Raw genomic sequence first — 21,978 nt, 5'->3', positions numbered from 1 at the left:
CAAATCAGTGTCTGCTGCTTATTCACGCTGGCAGAGTGCCACCTGTCTAGCCTGAGAAGCCATGGATGCCCCTCCTCTTCTCAAGCCCTCCAGACTCTGGGGGCCACGCTGGATTAAAGGTGCACAGGCAGGAAGGATTCTCTTGTACCTGTACCATCTCTTTTAATCTCCCTCTCCCATCTCTAGGCTCTTGGAAGGCCCATATTAATGCTTTTAAAGCTCCGTAATTTGAGCATCACTGTCATGACATCCCCCTTTCCACCTCACCATATCCAAATCCCACCAGTACTATTTCTTTTCTTTCCCTGTCTTCCTTCTTTCCTTTCTTTTTTGCTGTGCGGGGGATTGCTCTCAGGGCCTCATGCGTGCTAGGATATAGCGCTCCCCACCTGTACTATTTAAGTTAGCTCACTTTTTCACTAAAAAATTTAAAGTCTAGCCTCGAATTCAAAATCAGTTTTTGAATCAAAATGAGTTTTCTCGACATAAGTGAAGTCTCCTTTATAAATATAATGAAAACAAAAATACATAGTAATGGAATTTCAGTTGGATATGGCTGCCTGCCCTTCAGCCCTTGCTTCTTATTTCTGCTGTTAGGTCAAGGGGTTTTTCGTTTTTGTTTTGTTCTACATGACAGTAGAGTTATACATGACACATCATACACAAATGGAATATAATTTCTCATTCTTCTAGTTGTACATGATGTGGAATTGCAAAGTTGTGTAGTCATGCATGTACCTACGATAATAATGTCCAATTCATTCTACTTCCTTCATACCCCCTCTTCACACCTCTCTGCCTAATCCAAAGTACCTCTATTCTCCCCTAGCCCCCCACCCCCGCTCTATTGTGAATTAGCATCCCCATATCAGAAAACGTTTTGCCTTTGGTTTGGAGGATTGGCTTATTTTTCTTAGCATGGCATTCTCCGGCTACTTCATTTACCGGCAAATGGCATAATTTCATCCTTCTTTAAGGCTGGAGACGTTTTTATGGGCTTCAAAATGACAGGTGGTCCTTGGAACAGACATGGGAGAGGACCAAAAGAGAGCACCTTTCTCTTTTGCTTTTTGATCCCACGTCTACAAGATATGGCTCAAGCGGTTCGCTCTCTGGGAAACACGCTCTGGGATTAGAGTCACTAAGGGCAAATTTGTGAAATGTGCCTTGCGCCCCCACGCCCCGTTTCCCTCGGGAGCGAGCGCGCCCCTTGCCGACTGAGCTCCAGAGCGCCGTGCACGTGTTTCCTCGGCGGGCACCAAGTGCGGTCGGCGGTTGACCCCAGCTACCAGCCAGTCCCCAGCATGCCCGTCCGCACGGCCTCGCGGTCTACGAGGGCGCGGGTCAGGCACTGAGGGGTACAGTGCCTCGCAGCGTGGCTGCAACCGCGGTTGCCATGGCGGCGCGCGGCAAGCGCTCTGCGTGCGCGCCGCCCGCCCCCTTGTGACGTCACGGACAGCGTCCTATGGGAGGTCGCCTTGCCCACAACTCCTGCCGGAATGCGGCTGCGGTTGCCAAGGCAGCGCGCGTGTCACGCCCTCTTTGTGACGCCACTGGTCGCGTCCAATGGGAGGGCGACCCGACCCGCTCTCCCCCCGGTGAGGCGCCCCAGCCGCTCAGAGCGTCGCGGGCGGGTTGCTGCGCGCGGGCGCGGCGGGGTCGCCGTTTTCCAGCCGGTCCGCGTCCGCGTCCGCCGCGCCGGCGGCAGCCAGGATGTTCAGGATGCTGAGCAATGGCTTCGAGGACGATCCCTTCTTCTCGTGAGTATCAGGCCTGGAGGGAAGGGAGGACGCGCGGACCTGCAGGGTCTGGGCGCGGGGGGGGCAGGGTCCGGGGACGCGGGGCCAGAAGGGCAGAGGACCGCAGGGTCCGGGGTCGCGGAGCGGCACGGGAGGACGTGGGGGCGCGGGGCGAGTCAGGGGACGCTGGGCCAGGAGGACTGAGGACCGCAGGGTCCGGGGTCGCGGAGCGGCACGGGAGGACGTGGGGGCGCGGGGCGAGTCAGGGGACGCTGGGGCCAGGAGGACTGAGGACTGCAGGGTCCGGGGTCGCGGAGCGGCACGGGAGGACGTGGGGGCGCGGGGCGAGTCAGGGGACGCTGGGCCAGGAGGACTGAGGACTGCAGGGTCCGGGGTCGCGGAGCGGCACGGGAGGACGTGGGGGCGCGGGGCGGGTCAGGGGACGCTGGGCCAGGAGGACTGAGGACTGCAGGGTCCGGGGTCGCGGAGCGGCACGGGAGGACGTGGGGGCGCGGGGCGGGTCAGGGGACGCTGGGGCCAGGAGGACTGAGGACCGCAGGGTCTGGGGTCGCGGAGCGGCACGGGAGGACGTGGGGGCGCGGGGCGGGTCAGGGGACGCTGGGCCAGGAGGACTGAGGACCGCAGGGTCTGGGGTCGCGGGGCGGGACTGGAGGACTTGTGAGCGGGGAGGAGCGGACGTTGGGGCGCGGGGCGGGACGGGAGGACGCGGGGGTCACGAGGGTGCGGGCGCGGGGCGGGAAGGGTCCGGGGTCCCAGGTCCTGGGGGAGGGGAGGGAAGACGGGAGGACGAGGGCGGGACAGCAGGGTCTGGGGCGCAGGGTGGGACGCGAGCCCTCGCGGGTGCGCGCCGCGCCGCGCCGGGCCCCCCGACCGCCCTGGCCTCGCGCGCGTTCGCCTTGGCAGGTGCGGGCCCGGCTGGCGACGCCGGCGCAGCTGCTGGCGAGCTAGGCTCTGGGCGCCTTTTCACGCCCGCGCTCGTTCCGAATCCGGCCTGGGAACATCTCTAGTACCCTGTGAGCTCTTAAAGTGGGGACGTTTAGGGCTGCCTGCTCGGTGTGAGTAGGGTGTGACCAGAGCCTCAGGTGTGACAGGTTGCCAGGTGCGCTGTTTGTTTCTTTGGTCGCCTGGCTCACAAAGCTAGCCCAGTTTGGAAAGGGACCCTTTCCAAAGGCCCAAAAGGACAGGGAAGCAGAAGGGGGCCTCCAACGCCTGGGTGAACAAGAGCCGTCACCTTGTGAGCGGTTCCCAGGGAGTAAGGGTATGCCCTGGAAGAAGGCGTCTGGAGTTCAGTGTCGCTAGGGTCCAATTTTCTTTGTTATTGTTGTTTTTTAAAAATTCTTTCTTTGGACATAACATAGTCTAGTTGGATCGTCACGATAGCTAGCTTTGCGAGGCTTCTTTGCCCAAGTGTTTTGCCAGTTTGAATTTTGACTTGCTGCCCTAATTTATTTTGATTCTTTGAATTTTGTCTGTCTTGGAGACCTTTTTTTGTTTGTTGTTTTTTAAAGGTTAAAATGCTACAGCTTGCTACCCAGTGTTTTTAAGTTGTTTTTAAAAATGTTATATTGACTTAAATGTGTTTGTTAGTACTAATTTAAAGCCAACAACATAAAATGGTAATTGAAAAGATAATGATTATTAGAAAGAAATGATTGAGACAAAAAATAAAGTGATTAACATTTTACCTAAAGGTTATTCATTATAATTAAGGGGTACATGGACTCAGGCATTTTATTATACCATTTTAATTAACTTGTTTCGGAGCTCTTGTGATATTTGTGGTCAGTGTCATTTTAATAAGCTTAAAATTTTGTGTTAAATTTTTGAGTTTTCTATTTTAAAAGCCTCTGAGAGAAGACTATTCCTAGATGAGTTCAGTCATTGAGTAGTTCTTATGCAAATGTGTCATCAGTTCAGTGAACAGTGTATGAGTTATCTTATATCCCTGATAATATGGAAAGGAGCAACGACCTTAATTAAGCCATGAATGTAATTAGTGTCTCCTTTCAAATGTCTAGCAGAAGTGTAATTTAAGTGTTGGATGAGTCCTTCAGGGCAAAGCCATGGTTGATAGTCAGGGTCAGGAATAGTAACAGACTACAAATAGTAGGCATGGATCAAAGAGCACTCCTCTGTGCTGAGCACGGAGAAGGCCGTCAACCACCGTGAGCAGGACTTTCTTCACTTTTTGAAGCTGCCTTCAGACGAGGACAGCCATATCAAAAAGTAGAGTAACATGATTGTGATTGCCTTTACAAAACCAATTCATGCTTGTAATTTCTTTTCTCTGTAATTATACATGGAGTAAACACTTGGGGATACAGGAAAAAGAATGAATTAATATTTTATTTCAGATAATATGTCATTTGACTCATCCCTTTTATTCTAACCCCGAAGAAAATGAGTATCCATTACTTAATATGAGTTAAAACACAAGGAATTCAGACATGGAAAACTTGTTAAAACCGACTTATCTTAGGAACATAGAAGGGAAGTGGAACACATAGTCTGTGTCCACCATTTTCTTATGAATACTACCTGGGTTGTGAGCATTGCATGTGGCCTTTTGATTCCCTAGTGGAAAACTTAACAAGGGAAGTAGGTAATAAAAACTGTTCAGTGGTGTTCTGGTGTCCTTCACTCTGTCTCGTAGTTAATAGTATTTTGTTGATTGCTGAAAGCAAATACTGTTTGCATTCAACAAATGCCATTAATTTTGGCATTTTCTAATTAGAGCATTACCATTTTCTACATAGTCCATTAGTTCACAGTTGATCCTAGTGAATACAAACGCATTCTACTAACTTAGAAATTATTGAAAAGTAGATGGATAAAAATATATAAGCTTCTTGAAAATAAAATCAGAATTATTAGTTTCTAACAAAATAGAAACAGACTAATAAAATACAGTAGTCAGATTATTAAATGTTTAAAATATTTGAGTAAAAATAATTCTGTCCTTTTGAATTCAAGTATATTCAGTTTCAGTGTTTACCTTTTCATAACAGTATATGTTAAATGGTTTATCAGAAAGTTAAAAGAAAACTTTTAAAGTGATAGTTTAAAATTTGATGTTTCACTGTGTACTTGGGACTTAAAAAAACATTATGTATCTAACTATGTCAGGAGCCAAATTTATTTCAGCCAATTTTATTTCTGAGGTGCCAGGGACTGGAATCGCTGACCCTGTGCTTGTTAGGCGAGCGCTCGCCAATAGGAGCTATTCCTTCAGCTCTGAGAAAATTTATTTTCAAATGTGTTTTCTTAAATAATACTGTAATTTGGTTAAAATCACAAGTGTTAAGCACATCCTGCCATGCAGTTTTCACTCACGAATACTGCTTTCTATCAACTTGTATTTAATTTTAAAAACTGTGTATATATATATGTGTGTCTGTATATAATACATATATATTTAGATATGTATAGACAGGAAAATTAATTTGAGGTTAAAATGATTTTAGCATCATTTATACTCTCAAGAACACAGATTATAAAACTTTATATATATTTAGCATAAGGCAGACTTTCCTACTTGGTATAGAAAGATGAACTTGAATCTTCTGAGCTACCGAAATGAATTTCTGAACTGGTAAGTCTACAAAGAATAGCTGTGTTCCTACTTACATTGGTTAGAAATGGAAGGCACAGAGCAGACTGGAGGATCTGCCTTCTCTTGGGACTCAGTTACTGTGGTATGAGCTAGCCAGCTCTTCATACGAGCATCACATTGAGCTGACTAGCCTTTGGTCCAGGTTCCTTGCAGGTTTTCACAGGAGTTGCTGTTTCTGTCATCTTTGGGTCTGCAGGAGGTAAGATGCCCATGCCGTAGCGTCTGCTGTTTCTTGTGCACTGCAGAGGTGGTGGGTTGAATGGAGAGCCCTGCTCTGACCTCTGGGCACTGAGGGGCTGAAGCACATGGGGACTGTTCTGATGGTTGGGAGCACTCTCACAGCAGGAAACGAAGCAGTCACAGTATTCAAGGCCACTTCCATGTTTGCTTAGTCAGTCTGTGGAGGGCCCATCCCCAAGATGTTACTTATAGTTGGGTTCAAATTAGTGTTCTGACACCTCTCATTCTAATCACTTGATAAAGACAAGGAGATTACTCAGTTAAAATATAGGGTTGTGATTTTCAACTTTATGCTAAGATCTCAATAGCTACTGTGAACTTAGTACCTACAGTAACTTTTTAAGAAGTATTTTAATATGGAAATTTCTTATAAGTATATTTTGCAAGTGTGAAGATCCTATTTGAGGGTTGGGTTGTAGCTCAGTGGTAGAGCGCTTGCCAAGCATGTGTGAGACACTGGGTTCGATCCTTGGCACCACACAAAAATAAATATTGTGTCCTTCTACAACTAAAAAATGTTTAAGAAAAAAGATCCTATTTCATAGAATGAAGCTCTGTAATCCATAATCCTTGAATTAAAGTAATTTCTCAGGTAGTCTTATTTGGGGTATTATTTCTAGTGTCAAAACTTGGATTACCTGAGGTGTTTTTGTTTTAAGGGACCAGTCTATTTCATTCAAACTAGGGAACATTTTTTTTTTTTTTTTCTTGGCGGTGCTGGGGTTTGAACCCAGAGGGCTTGTGCTTCCAAGGCATGCACTCTACCAACTGAGCTGTATCTTCTTTACGATCAAGAACTGCATAATCTTCTGACCAAATTTTTACTAGGACTATGTACCATAGGAGGGAGGGAGTCCCCTTAGTGAATGGGAATGTCATGTCTGTAATCTGAGAACCTATATAATGAAGAATGAAGCAATGCTTTTTTACTTAGAAGCCCAGATCTCTATATACAGACTAAAGAAAATTGTAACTTGGGCAAAATACGTATTTTTGTGAGAGAATCTTTAAAACAGGAACTCAGTGTGAAAGAACAACAACACCACCACAAGAACAACAAGAACAACACCACAACTTTTGTATTTTAATAATTTGAAAAAGACTTAGCTAAGGGTTTTGACACAAACCTTTTTGGGAGAGGCAATGATTTATTTTCCTGCTTTGTGAGATAATCTGAATGTAAAAAAAAAAAAAAAAAAAAAAAAATATGATGTAGAAAGAACTTTAATTCTAGGACCAGAGTTCTTTGAGCTTGGTTGTAGTTTGAGTTGACGGTCCTGAAAGAGCTGAGGTGGTCATAGTGATAATAAAAATGAGTTTGTGCTGTCTTAAATGAAAATGCACTCTCATGAAAAGTCTGAAAACCATAGAAAGTTTGGTAAAGAAAATAAGGCAACCCATTATTTGGTGTTTTTTGTTTCTATTTTCCACATATGAATTCCTCCCCATTGGGACCCAACTTTATGGTTTAATATTCTGTTTACTCAATATATACCATGAGCACTTCCCTCATCTTTGGCACTCATCTTTTCAAGTGTGACTTTAGAGTCTGCAAAATGTTTGGACACACAGAGTATTTCAGATTATTACAATCGCCACCCAATAGGTTAACAGCATTACAGGTAATAAAGACGTTAGATTTGGGGGCTGGGGTTGTGGCTCAGTGGTAGAGTGCTTGCCTAGCATGTGTGAGGTGCTGGGTTCCATTCTCAGCACCACATAAAAATTAAAAAAAAAAAAATGGTCCTTCAAAACTAAAAAATTGTTAGATTCTAAATGGGACCTCTGACAAAGGTCAACTTCAGATTATGAGCGTTGACCTTTATAAAGCCCATAGAATAGGTCCTGGAATGTCATCATTGCTATATATGTATTTTAAAGTAAATTGCATCCTTTTTTTCATGGGAGGTATTTAATGATGAAATAATAGGGAGTGGCACGCACATGAGTTAGAAAGAGCAGATAAGAGGAGCCAGCATTTACTCAACGAACCACGTGGGTCAGATTCTGGGCATTGTGCTTTCAGGTTACATGATTTAATGGTGTTTGATTTTGTCCTTTTTTCCAACTGTTGAAACAGCCTCAGGAAGAGAGGCTTGAATTCTAATTCAGGTATCACCCACACAGAAGGGTCCCATTCCTCCAAGCTTGGTGTGGGCCTCCTTGAGATAAAATCCCCAGAGATGTGTGTCTGCTGAGCACTCCAGAGCTAGTACATTCCACTGGGGCTTCGGGTGAACAGGAATCTGCACTGCCAACCAACTTGTGGGTTAGTTTGTAATCTCAAAAAGTTTGAGAAACACTATTAAGATTTAGTGGGGTGTGGAAGAAGTGGGGGGGATCCATCCAGATAGAAGATAGATCAGTGGTCTAGACGGAGGAGATTGGGGGGTGGGAGGAATAAGGGAAGAATTGTGGAATGAACCTGACCTGACTGTCCTGTGTGCATTTATGAATGTGTCACAGTGAATCGCACCATCGCGTACGTCCACTAATTAAAAGGGAAAATTAACACCAGAAAGACGGGTAGCGGGAAGGGGAAATCCCGGGGAGTGAGTTAGAGCAAATCATGTTCCCTGCTTTTATAATCATGTCAAAATGAATCCCAGTGTTAAACGTACGACTGAAAAGAACCAAGAGAGAATGTAGCAGATACTTCTGCTGTGCGATGATTCTCATATCTGTAGATCTTAGAACAGAAGTCAGCCTCAGGTTGTCTGTGGCTTTGCTAAAACGTGGCATCTTCATGGTGTTCCCAACAGCAGTGGTTCTCCGTGTTCATATTTCATAAATAAGAGTTAAGTGTAGGCCAGTGTTCTCTATTACTCCTCATCAGACTCTTAACTTGTTGACTACCAGAGTGGCCTCTGCCTTATTATCCAGGTTTCTGGCTTTACCATTTCCTCGGTTTAATCTGCCTGAGATAAATGTTACTTCATATTTACCATTTTTATACAAAACAGGATAAATGAAGGTATAATTTTATTATCGTAATAAGCGAATTATAGTGGGTAACAAGTAGAACAACAGGTTTTCATAAATTGTATTTATAAGTGGTAAGTTTTTTAATGAAGTAATTCTGTTCTTTTTTTTCTTTAATAAGCATATTAGCCCCAAATAATTCTCTGTTTAGCCCACTTGTTATTTAAATTCTAAGTCTTACCATCTTCTCTGTTTTCAGTGATTCTTTTCATTCACACCGAGAAAATATGCGGCACATGATGAGAAATTTCTCTGATCCATTTGGAAGAGACTTGCTCAGTGTCTCTGAGTGTGGAGGGAGAGCTTGCAGCCACAGGGGATGGGATGATGGCGAAGACGCCTTGACTGTGAGTTCCTTGAACTCGTTAGTGAGGGACCTGTCAGGACTTGGGAAGTGTCGCCACACATGTCTGGCACAGCTGCAGCTGCAGGGGCCTCCTGTGCCAGCAGAGCCTCCAGGACCACAGGGTTGTTGAACCACACTTCTCGCCTCAAAGCCTCCTCTTATGTCTTAAATTTAAACAAGCCAGGAAAATTTCCCCCATACACTCTAAAAAGTCTGTTGACACAGTGATGACCCTTGGAATATAAGGTTTATCTTATTGCACCAGGACCCAGTGACCTTCTGCTGGATACCTCTTCTTCAGAGCGTGGCCAACCTCAAGCAGCACAGCATGTTCCTAGGTCTCATCTGAGAGCAGAGCTGAAGGCTGCAACGTTGTCAATTCAGAAAGCTCAAGGATGTTCATGTGTCTCCCCGTTTTCTTTTTTGCCAACTTTGTTTCGCCAACTTTGCTTTCAGCCTGGGGAGTGGCAGTTCTGGAGTCACAAATCCACAGGCTTTCTCTGCTGTTGAAGTGGATCTATGAAACTCAAGGAACTTTGCATTGGCTAATGAGAAACCTCCAGAATCTTCCAGAAAAACATTTTCTTATTTTCTCTTTGCAGTAAGCTTATGTAAAGCAAAATATTTTAGACAGTCCTAAGAAGTTTGATGAAATAAAATCACATTTGCCACTTACAATGAAAGTAGCGGTCACATTCTCTTTCATCAGTATTATTGCCAAGCAACAAATCACAAATTCATTTTCTTTTAATTAGTAGTGCTATCATTATATCTAAAAAATATATATTATAGATAAAATATACATGACACATTATATGTATCTTTTAGTGCTAATCAGTTTACTTAAAAGTTTAAAATTAGCATCAGAGGAAAAATTTTCAACGAGGGCAGAAAAATGAATTATGGACATGAAAAATCATCTGAGCATTAAACTGTTTTTATGCCTGCTCTAACCACAGCAAGGAAGGAATAGCCTCTATATAGCACTTTGTATTTACATGCAGAAATTGGCTACTTGCAGCTTTTATTCAGGAAGCAGGAAGCGGCAGTTTCATTCCCTCACTTGTAAGCACAGCAGGGAGACCCACTGAATTCAATTGAGCTTTCTTATTGAAGGTACTTAAGCAGGCTAGCTGCAGCTCTGCTGATCATCCATTGAAAGCAGAGGTGAGCGTTTCTTTCCTGGACGCTCATGCTCTAAGCACTGAATGTTTAACAGGAACTTGAGGAAGAAGTATACAACCAAATGAAAAGAAAATTTTGTGGAACTGTGTAAGTTTTATAATTTAGCACTATTAGCATTTTACCATGTTTCATATTACATTTGCCTTGAGAAAGTGGCTGTAAGTCAAGAAAAAAATAGCCAAAGTATATGGTTGCATAATTGTGATGATCAAATAAGAAAAGCAGAATATAAAGGTGAGTCAAGACTCACATTTGAATACAAACTAAAATAGCCACTCCTTCGTTCTCATAATTGGACTGCCATAACAAAATCCTTTTGCCTGGGTAGCTTACAAACAACAGAAACTTATTTTTTTACATTTCCCAAGGCTGGGAATTGCAAGAAAGTGTGAGCAAATTCTCTGACGAGCTTGCACTCTGCTTCATAGACATGGTGGAAGAACAGCGAACCCCTCAGGCCTCTTCTGTACACCTCTGCCTCAGGACCTAATCATCCACTCGGGGACTCCACCTCTTCACACTGCTGAGCTTAACCCTACCCCTGCTGACTGGGTTTCAGCATGGAGATGGCAGCGTCCTGAATGTGCACTGTGCGATACGGCAGCCACTAGCCACACACCTTCTGACCTCTTGAGATGTGCCTCCTGCTCACGCAGAAGCGAAATTAGACAAAGGGACAGTATCAAACCAAAAAGCTGCTGTACAGCAAATCCAGACAGTAACAAAGTGGTGAGATAGCCTGGAGAATGGAAGAAAATGTTCACAAACCATATATTTGTAAAAGAACATCCAAAATATGTGAGGAACTCAAAACAACTGAGTAGCAAGAAAACAAGTAACCCTAATTAAAAATGGACAAAGGACCTGAACAGACATTTCTCAAAAGAAGATAGGCAAATGACCAATAGGTACATGAAGAGATTTTCAGCATCACTAATCATTAGAGAAATGCACATTAAAACCACAGTGAGCCAGGTGTGGTGGCATATGCCTGTAATTCCAGCAGCTCAGGAGGATCAAGAGTTAAAGGCCAAACTCAGCAACTGTGCTAGGCCCTAAGCAACGCAGCCAGACCTGTCTGTACATAAAATACAAAAAAGGGCTGGGGGTGTGGCTTAATGGTTGAGTGCCCCTGGGTTCAATCCCCAATACAAAGAAAAAAAAAAAGAAAAACAACCACGATGGGATAGTGCTTCACCTGTTACAGATAGCTCAGCTGGTAGAGTGCTTGCCTCACAATCACAAGGCCCTGAATTCAATTCCCCAGTACGGGGGGGGGGGGGGGGGGGGGGGGGGATGAAAGATAGTACATGTTGGAAAGGATGCAGAGGAAAGGGAACTCACACTGTTGGTGGGAATGTAATTACCTCAGCCATACAGAAAATGGTGTGGCGCATCCTCAAAAAATTGAGAGTCCCCATTGACTGAGTAATCCCACTTCTGAGGATCCAGAGGAAATGAAATCAGGTGCCTAAGGGATGTCTGTACTGTGTATACATTGTAGCATTATTCACAGTAGCCAAGAGAAGGAAAGAACTGTCTAGCAACAGGTCCATGCATAAAAATGTGGTATATGTACATAATGAAATATAATTCAGCCTTAGGAAATCAGCCTACGAGGGGAAATCCTGTCATTTGTGACAACAGGGATGAATCTGGAGAACATTATGCTAAATGAGAGAAACTAGACCCAAGGAAACAGACATTCCTGATCTCACTGGTAGTTGGTTACAGACAAGATTAACAGATCTTATTAAAGTATAGAATAATTGGGCAAAGGAAAGACGACTTAATCATAAGCATTGTACCTTATGTATTAATTAACTCTGGTATGAAATTGCATTTCCTTTGAGAAATGGGTAACTTAATCTGTAGCACATATATTTTCTTTCAACTGCCCAATCATAGAGTAGTCATGCTTCAAGTGACATATGGCCTCCCCATTTGTCCGTCAGACTCTATGATGAATATGAGCAGATGATTGAGAAATACATTTGAGTCTTTTTCATTAAAAGGTTCTGTAGTATTGGTAGCTGTGAGCGAGGTGGTTATTCAGTGTGTTTTTCAGGGACTATTATATATATCATAACCAAAATTAATCGGACATTATCTTTCTAGGCCAGGAGTTCTCTCAGGCCTTTCGGCAGTTTTGGCTGTTTGGTGCGTATTATGAGACATTAATCATTTTAGCAATTTTTCTGACAGATATTTTTCATTAACTCATACTGAATTGGCATGCATCTCACTAATGCTCTTCAAAATGCTTTTTAGTATTTGTACTGAAAACTTCCCTTTCAAATTTTAAATTTATCATATTATTTAGGCATGTCACATAAAAATACACAGTCTTCAGAAATAAAACAGATTTTGATAGACTAAGATTCAATTGCTTTGGCTTCCCAGTTGTGTTTGAGAGTTGGAGACCTTGACATGCTTGCAAAGACTTTAAAGGTGGGGAAAGAGTATGGAAAAGCTCAGACTGGCGGCCCTCACTAGAATTTTGTCACTGGCGTGTCCCCGCTGCTTTTCCTTGCCCACACGTGTGTGGCTGCTCTACCTCTGTCATTTCTCCCATGCTCAGTTCTTTGGGCTTTGGTTTGAGTCTGTGTTACTAGTTTCCAACATACTTAAATGCATTCCAGGTAGTTGCACGAATGTGGGACATTTATATCTTCTCTTGAAAGTGTTTTTCTATTCATTTGTGCTAGATTTGAGTCATTTGGCATATGTAACCTACATACACATGTATTTAGTGTTATGATTCCCTAATCATTTAAAGTGTTTGACAAGTTGCATATGCTTTGTTTCCTTAACAAACTGCTCTCATTTTATAGTTTTTAAATTATTTTTACCTGATTGCTACATGAAATCCCATTAAGTGAACTGGGGAGAAGTTTGTCAGCTCTTTTGGGAAGATTGATTTGCTGCTTTTCCATGGTACCTTGGGCAACTAACATGCTTCCTACTGTCCCGCAGCGTGCCGATAGCAACCCTTTCCAGGCAATGGACCGAATGATGCTAAATATGGGAAACAATATGCAGGAATTACAAAGAAATTTTGTAAGTACTAAAAATGGTGATGAGAACATGGTTTCAGTTATCAGTACCCTATATTAGAGTAGCTATTTATTTATCTAGTCCCAGGGATTGAACCCAGGGGTGCTCTACCACTGAGCCTCTTCCCCAGCTCTTATATTTTATTTCGAAACAAGGTCTTGCTAAGTTGCTTAAGAGCCTCACTAAGTTCCTGAGGCTGGCTATGAACTTACAGTACAGTACTCTATTCTGTATATATTTAAGTAATAACTAAATCACTTTTCTGCCTCAATTTTGCAGATGAAGGAAACCAGGAGAGCAATGAGAGATTCTGACAGTGGACTAGAAAAAATGGCCATTGGCCATCATAAGGTTAAACCTGTTTAACCTTAGTCCACAGCAGCGAAAAATACATCTTACATGTTTAGCCCATACAGTGTACTTACATACTTTATAAATATACCTGAAACAAAGGTTTCATGAGAAAATGATCATAGTTATATGTGTGCTGATAGTTTCCATATCATTCCATGTTTTAAAATTCCTGATCGTGTTCTACTAAATTTATTTCACAGCCTACAAGTGGGAAAAATAACATTAGATATCTTTTGTAATTAAAAAAATTTCAACCTCTAAAACATTATTCTGCTGAGTAACTGACATGCTTAAATATTTATGTGAACTTACTTATTTGACTTATTTGTAACCTGTCTACGTAAAAGGATTTATAGCATCTAAGAAATTAACTTTCAGTATTTAAAAACTCTGAAAACAGACACTTCAGGCATGATGTTGAGGTGCCAGGTAGATCCATACAGTCTAGGTGCTCATAAACTAGTCCACGGGCTCCTGCCTTTCTCCTGTATATTAATGTGGAAAGCACTGGACTCCTTCTGAAGAAGGCTTGACTCACGTACACATTGGTTTGGACTCTGTAGGTTGTTCAGGGTGCCCCAGTGTCAGGCGTTGTCAGTTGTTCTCTAGTGTCACGTACTGATAATCATGGAAAATGTGAAACTTCCTGGCGTTCTTATGGTTGCCAACATGGGCAGGAGTGCACTGGACGGTCAGCCACTGGGCACAAGTCAGTCAAGGGCACAGAATCTTTACTTAAATCTGAGCTACAGGGACCCAAAGACTCAAGTGGATCACTTGTTCTTTGCAAGGAGAAAGGCAACTGGTACAAATAGTGAAGGCTATTAGGACCCCTGAGTGCCTCCTGGATAAACCACACTGGGTGTGTAGGAAGCTTGGTAGAGTTGATAGCTAGTCTTGTTACTTATTTGGACCCTTTGGTATTAAATCTTTGAATCTGACTAGACTCTGAACTACTATTTTTTTTTTTTTTTTTTTTTTTTGCCTCTAGGGTCAGCTTTCAATGGATCCAAATGGACATTCATTTTGTTCTTCCTCAGTGATGACATACTCCAAAATAGGAGATGAGCCACCAAAGGTTTTCCAGGCCGCCGCTCAGACCCGTATGGCTCCAGGAGGAGTATGTATCTCATTGACCTTCTCAGAACTGTGTGAAGTGGGGGTCATGGGCTGGGGGCTGTCGTGGCTACACAAGCCAGAGCTGCTCAGCTGTGTTCAGTTAGGGTACTTTGTTGGTGTCCCATGAGTGAATCCCTTCACATGAATGTCCCTTCACATTACCTTTGAATACTGACAGGGGGACACTAAAAGAAGCCTTTGTGTCATGAATTGCCTACTTAAGTTTATTTGATGAAAATGAATTTAATGAAATGTTTTAAGTATACAGAAAGGATATGTAATGGATACCTTCTTCCAGCCACCCAGCTTAGTCAAATCATGTTTCTCTCATTTGACTCAAGTTGTCTTAAGTAAAAATGTTAACGCTTCCAAAATGTTAACACTTCCAGGGTAGTCCTTCTAGGTCCCTTTTCCCTTTCTTTCTCCAAGAGATAGCTGTTTTGTAGTTTATCATTCTCATGAGTATTTTTATAATTTTATTATTTATGTATCATAAAATATAATGGGTTATTTTTTCAGGTTTTTATATTTTCTGCATTTGGCATTGTTGCATGTGTCCTGTGCAGCTTCTGAGATTATTTAAGTTGATAACAGTAGCCTCACTTTTTTAATTTCAACTTCATGTGTACCTTCATCTTAGAAATTACCAAGTTGCTATCCCACAGTGACTAAAACTGTTGGCTTCTACAGACTGTGACTGTGGAACTCACACTTCTCCACATCCCTGTCAGTACTGATAGTAAAATTTCAGGCTCATTTTGTATTCTTACACACGCGCGTATGCTCTCTGGTGCTGCCCTTGTTGTAATTCAGCAAATGCATTGTGCACATTTTGATTTTCACTTGCTGAAAGCAATGATGTCTTAAGTGTAAACAGTAGAATTGTGGCAATCTTACAGCAAATCGTGTTGCTATCTTTGCCCATCATAAACAGTGTGCTAACACTTCTGTAGAGCTAAGAGCAGCACCGTGAGAGTCAAGCCTGTCAGCATGCCTGGGGAATGAGTAGCAGCCCTTACTTGGGTGGGCTGTGAACTAACTTCTTTTACACTGCCAAAGACTAAGCCCACTGAAGGCAGGACACTTGACAGAAGGGAGGCATCCTTTGTTTCAGTATTTGGTTACAGTTTGGAAAAAAGTTAAATTGTATTTGTTCTGTCCTGGAGTCTTCATTTTTAGCAGTTCAGGAAATATCAGAGACCAGGTGCCAGTTTTACGACATTTGGTGGTAGATCCAGAATGGACTGGCTGCTGGGTAGTTCTGGAGCATGATTCTGTGGCCTTGCCTCCATCCTGGGCCCAGGATATTTAGAGTCAAAGCCATTTATTCTGTATATATTTAAGTAATAACTAAATCACTTTTCTCCCTCAATTTTGCAGATAAAGGAAACCAGGAGAGCAATGAGAGATTCTGACAGTGGACTAGAAAAAATGGCCGTTGGCCATCATATCCAGGACCGAGCTCATGTCATCAAAAAGTGCAAGAACAGCAAGACTGGGGATGAAGAGGTCAATCAGGAGTTCTTCAACATGAGCGAGAGTGAGTGGCAGGCTGCCTCCGCCTCCCATGGGGAAGCAGCTGCTATGTGTGCAGGCTTGGCTCTCTGTAGAACACATCATGAGCTGCGCTTTATGAGAAACGTAACACGAACTGGTCAGAGCAGTAAGAGTGGTCTCAGCGCCAACGGCAGATCTGTCTTACAGGGGTTCTTGGCAATGCAGAGTCTCATTTACTTTTCTTGTCTTATAAAATGTATTTTTTAAAATTGTTTTAATATCAATAAGCACAATTAGTTTTTCGATATGTTTTATTATCAAGGAAGTACATATGAAAAGGATGATATAGAAAATAAAAATCATCTACAACTCAACCCCACAATAAGTGCCATTGATGCTTTAGTGAATTCCTTCCCAGCAGTTTTATGGACACAAACACACAAACATTTTTCAGGTTATATTTGACTACCTAGTTCATTTTGTGTATCTTAACTCACCCACCCCTCTTGTTGTGTTTCAGAAACATTCTAAGCAGCTGCCTAAATGTCATATCACAAATTCACCATCATTACATAAACCATTCTGCATTTTGAGCTGTTAGATCTAAAGATTTTAATTCCTAGCATATGCCATATAAAATATTATATATATATTCATTTTCTTGATTTCATATTCATTCTTCAGCGCATTTAAGCCCTTCCAGTATCTTAACCTAATTATAGTTTTTAATTATATTAAAATGTATTAACAATCTTAATAAACATTTTACTTTTTAATTTTAGTCAATATTCATAAGCTTTTGTATTTTAAAAGTGAAACTATTTAAATTTGATTATATTCAGAAAGTATTTTATTTGCAGAAAGTATTTTGAATAATGTTTTATAGTGAAGGGTTTAAATTATCATGTCATTTTAGAAAACATAATTCTATTGAGATGGAAGTTTGATAAAGTCATTCTTATGCAATAAGAGGAAAGCCACCATATCTTGACCTTTTTGTAATTGTAACCTTTATAATTTTACCACTTGACTTCACTGAGAATTTCATATTATCAACATGCTGGAGAAAGTGTAGTTCAGGAAAACACCACCCGGGAGGAACAGGAACTGTGGTCTTTCCTGGAGGCTGTGGAGCCTGGATTACCTGCTTCTTGACACCAGAAGCTGAGTCAATGGAGGAGCCTCTTAGGGGAGGGACAGCAGAGGCGAGAGTCCCTTGGGTAGGAAGATGGTGAATAGAAAGCTACCCAGAGGGTTGGGGATATAGCTCAGTTGGTAGAGTGCTTCTCTCACAAGCACTAAAGCCCTGGGTTCAAATCCCTAGCACCACAAAAAAAGAAAAAAAAAAAAAAGAAAGAAAGAAAGCTACCCAGAGGCAGCTGCGCAGCACAGATGTCCAGGCAGGCCAGGGAAGCCAGCTGTCAGTGATGGGGAGAGGCAAGGGCAGCAGGGAGGCACCCTGGCCCAGACCTGGTGCCTAGTGCAGCCCTGGCCTCCTGGAGCTGTGGCCCCTGCTGCATGCAGTACTACTGTAGCCTGTGCTTTTGTTTCAATGCAGGCGACGCTCATGCCTTTGATGATGAGTGGCAAAGTGAGGTCTTGAAATACAACCCCGGAGGGCGAACACGCAAAGTGGAGAACACCAGGATGCGCAGTGTTGGTCACGAGAATGCAGGATCCCGAGAGCTGAAAAGAAGGTAAAGGCCATTTCCCAAATAGCGTTTTTAAAGGAAAGTTATCCATTTTTCCTCTTAACCAGCAAGTGCTAAGTCCAAGTCGTATGCACAGTATCTTCCTAAAATATGTAAAAATTTCACATTATGTCTGAATTGTCATCACAAATTTAACTTGGTATTTAAAAACCAATAATATTTTAGCATTGTATGGTCAGTAATTCACTAGCAAACTGCACTTCAGAAGAGGCCAAAATCATCCTAAGGAAAATTGATATACTATACTATAGTTATTTTCACAAAATGAATTCTAATCTGCATGTGGATAAAGTCCCACACGTCACATGAGCTGAAGATACTTGCATCTAGAGGGATGATAAAAAGGAGAGGGAGAGCTGTATTTGGAAGACTAACTTCCCTAAAAGTTCAAATTTTAACATTTATGGTAAATGAATTTTTAGACACTTGTATAGTATAATACATAATGACAACATAGCATATGAAATACCACACTTTATGAATAGTAGATGATTTGGAAGAATTTTACAAAAACTTTAGCCTGTCTTGGAATTATCCTTTGAATAGCTGGGAAAAAATAAATGTATTGAAAGCATACATTATAAATTATAGGTTATACATTTAGTACATATTCTGGAGTTACCATGTAATTTGGTTCTCTGGAGGAAAACTGAAAGCGATACCTAATTCGTAGTTGAAATTACCCTGGAGAGAGCACGGCCTCCTCAGGCCTTCAAGCAGAACTCCGATGAGGGCTGTGTGGAAGGTGGGGGTTTCCTAAGCCAGAGGACAGGTGGTATCCATCCAACCAGAACCTTTTCTTTTGAAGTACTTGCTCAGGAATTCAGAGCCCTAGTATTTTCTATTAAATGCTTAAATACTTGCTCTCATCTTAATTTTAGATAATATCTGTCCCACTTTGAAAAATTGATGGTTAAAAAATCTAGTAGTACTAAGTTTGAATATGAAATCCAGGTCCCAATTAGAGAAGATAAATACTCTTTATGGATGATCTGTGGCTCTAATTAGCAGCAGTTTCTTTTAACCAGTTCTGCCCACCAGCATTTTCTAAAATGTTTTTCTGCAGTAATGAAAATATTATGTATTTATACTGTGCAATATGGTAACTATTAGGCACGTGGCTATTAAATCACACTGGAATGTAGCTGGGACAACTGAGAAATGGAGTATTTTATTTTAATTAAATATAAATGTGGCTAGTGGCTGCTTATTGAACTGTACTATTAAACTGCAAACAATTAGGTCTTAGGTAGACAGCTGTTGCTTTCTTAACTGTTCAATGAAGTAGTGCTTTCTCAAATTACAGTGGTTTGTAAACATGTTTACAATGACTCAGAAAATACTGAGTATTTTACAAGTGGTATCAATATGCATATGTACATTTCTCAGGGAGAAATCTCATCAGAGTCCAGCCCTTGAAGGTGGAAGAAAATCAAAAGCTTTTGTGGACAAACTCAACATCAAAGGATCACCTGTGAAAATCAACAAAAAATAAACAGCCATGCCCTGGACTGATTTCGTGTTGGTTATTTTAATGACGTCGTAGTGCCAGGCCACGTGCGTGGGCCGTCTCCTCTTGTGAAACATCCAGATATTCTTGGACGCTCTAGCTTGTATCGCTCCTACTTTAGGAATGGAACTTTGATTTTCAGCAGTGTGTTCAAATTGTTGAATCTTCTGTAAAACTCTTGAAGACAGTATCTAACTTTTAAAGGTCACATGCTGATTTTGCTTTCTCAATTTTTTTTTTTTATTGGCTGTGTATTCTTATAGAATTTCAAGAGGGATTATATGAGTTAGTTCCATTACTTATGAGTAGTTATAAGAAAGTAAAATGTTGGGCTGGGGATCTAGCTCAGTTTGTAGAGTGCTTGACTACTAAGTACTAAGGCTCTGGGTTCAAATCCCAGCATTGCAAAAAAAAAAAAAAACCTTAAAAAGGAAATTCTCAAATTATGCTTGAATGATGTTAATTAAGGTTTAAATAGTTTATCTCAGATTTTATAATGTGTTGTACAGCCAGCTACCATAAGACTTTAAAAATAATAACCTAAACTAGTAGTGCAAATTAGCTATTATTTTGACAAAGGGAAAGAATAATCAAATAGTTCATTTTCAAAAAAAAAAAAAAAAAAACATTTTGGCTGGTTGTGGTAACAAACACCTATAATCTCAGAGGCTTGGGAGGCTGAGGCAGGAAGATTGCAAGTTCAAATCTGGCCTTAGTCACTTAGTGAGGCCATGTCTCAAAATTTTTTTAAAAAATACAGAAGGACTGGGGATATCGTTTAGTGGTAAAGTGTCCCTGGTTCAATCCTCAGTACACAAAAAATAAAAAATAAATAAAAAATTTTAAATTGCTAATGCACTTGATTATTGTATTCCAACAGTATATTCTTTTTAATGTTACATACTTACCCCTTATTAGAATTTTTACTGACCTTTTCCTCTGATTTCTTAAGGTGACATTTCTGCTCTTTCCCATAAACAGCTGTCTCCACAGCTAGCATTATAAAGTGGGAGGGTCCTTGGAAGAAGTTTTGCTTACCCTTTTTGACATTTAGAAAAATACATTTGGTAGTCTGAAAAGTAGAATGATTGTCTCAAAGTTTGTTAGACCTATGTGTTGTTGAGCAAGGTGTTTAATAATTCAGTTTTTCTTTTAATTATACCATTTTAAAAGTGTGGCCTAGCCATTTTACTCTAGAATTCAATCAATCTATTTTTATGAAAACTAGGAATGAAATTTATAAGAGTATAAAAATCTGAACTCAAGTCTATTAAGATAGTACTTCTATCAAGAAAAGAACAGAAAATCTACTCTGTAATACTGATTTCCTTTTTTAAGTTTAGAAGTAAAATTATGTGACTCTGTTCATTCACCTCTAATGTTGTAACTGCTTATCCTAATTTTCTTTAGTTTAATCTTCTTTAGCCCATTAGTTTTACTTGTGTGTTTTATGCCTTTAGTCACTACAATGCAATTGTTTTCATTTTAAGGCTAAAATTAATTGGCATAATCTTGTGCATACTTTAGTACACTAATACCATTCTAGAACACAGTGGGAAGTTGTCAAAAGGCATAACTTTTTAAATAACACTTTTGGTAAATTGACTTGACCACAAAATTTCAATAGATACTTTCATTGTTCTCCTTTTGCCTAAATTGTTACCTTGATAACTTGAACAATTATGTTCAAATCTGAAAACATATTTTAATAACTGTGCTTAGTAGGGGCTGGGGAGATAGCTCAGTCGGTAAGGACCTGGGTTCAATCCCCAGCACCCCAAAAAATAAAAATAACTGCTTAGTAGTGTAATTTCTTCCCATAACTGCAGAGAATTCATAGAACTTTGTTCCTCACAAATTATTTGCCAAGGAGATAAAAACTGAAGTAAACCTATATTCTTATGACACAATGTTTTCTTAGAGGACACTTATAAAATGTGACACTTAGAGATCATCAGTGCCCTGTATGTGGTCTCAAGTGTATATGATTCTTTTTTTCAATGGTTCTACTTGTGCCCTAAAAAGGACCCAACTCTGGAAAGTTTCTCATAGACAAAGGAGACAGATTCTGATCGCCTGATGCATTCACAGGTGTTCAAAAAGAGAATTAAGACTTGCTAACAAAGTATTCATCAGTATGCTATAGGTGCATAATTGTTTTTTATAGAAATTCTTTGACCATTAACATTTAAACTAATAAACTGATCTTCCTTCTAATTTTTAAGTCTTTTTTTTTCATTTTGTTTTTGTTTTTTGGGTTCTTATTTTTTTTTTATTGTAAACAAATGGGATACATGTTGTTTCTCTGTACATGGCGTAAAGGCATACCATTTGTGTAATCATAAATTTACATAGGGTAATGTTGTTTGATTCATTGTTATTTTTTCCCTTCCCCCCCCACCCCTCTTTTCTCTCTATACAGTCCTTCCTTCCTCCATTCTTGCCCCCCTCCCTAACCCTAACTCTAACCCTAACACTAACCCCTCCCTCCCCCCATTATGTGTCCTCATCCACTTATTAGCAATATCATTCGACCTTTGGTTTTTTGAGATTGGCTTATCTCACTTAGCATGATATTCTCCAGTTTCATCCATTTGCCTGCA

At 41.1% G+C, this 21,978-nt stretch overlaps 1 protein-coding gene across 2 annotated transcripts; it reads left to right on the top strand.

The window, feature by feature from the left end:
- Nucleotides 1-1,603: 1,603 nt before the first annotated feature.
- Nucleotides 1,604-21,166, top strand: MLF1 (myeloid leukemia factor 1). Of its 2 annotated transcripts, XM_079100715.1 has the most exons (8): nt 1,604-1,760; nt 8,795-8,942; nt 12,245-12,286; nt 13,103-13,186; nt 14,529-14,657; nt 16,037-16,196; nt 17,712-17,850; nt 19,255-21,166. In XM_079100715.1, the coding sequence occupies exons 1-8, from the start codon at nt 1,714-1,716 to the stop codon at nt 19,358-19,360; spliced, it is 855 nt and encodes a 284-aa protein (XP_078956841.1). In that variant the 5' UTR covers nt 1,604-1,713; the 3' UTR covers nt 19,361-21,166. The 2 variants fall into 2 exon arrangements, with proteins under 2 accessions (XP_078956841.1, XP_078956842.1); XM_079100716.1 differs by lacking the exon at nt 12,245-12,286.
- Nucleotides 21,167-21,978: the final 812 nt, after the last annotated feature.

The sequence above is a fragment of the Sciurus vulgaris genome (genome assembly GCF_902686455.1).
Source record: "Sciurus vulgaris genome assembly, chromosome: 10".
NCBI lineage: Eukaryota > Metazoa > Chordata > Mammalia > Rodentia > Sciuridae > Sciurus > Sciurus vulgaris.
The sequence above is the reverse complement of the archived record's forward strand: the minus strand, read 5'-3'. Positions and strand labels throughout refer to the sequence as shown.

Bases quoted from the DNA above. Each gene is read 5' to 3' on its own strand.
- MLF1 (XM_079100715.1), top strand. From the start codon at position 1,714: ATGTTCAGGATGCTGAGCAATGGCTTCGAGGACGATCCCTTCTTCTC. The intron at 12,287-13,102 runs GTGCGTATTATG...ACTGTCCCGCAG, and splicing joins TCGGCAGTTTTGGCTGTTTG to CGTGCCGATAGCAACCCTTT. The intron at 13,187-14,528 runs GTAAGTACTAAA...TTTTGCCTCTAG, and splicing joins AGGAATTACAAAGAAATTTT to GGTCAGCTTTCAATGGATCC.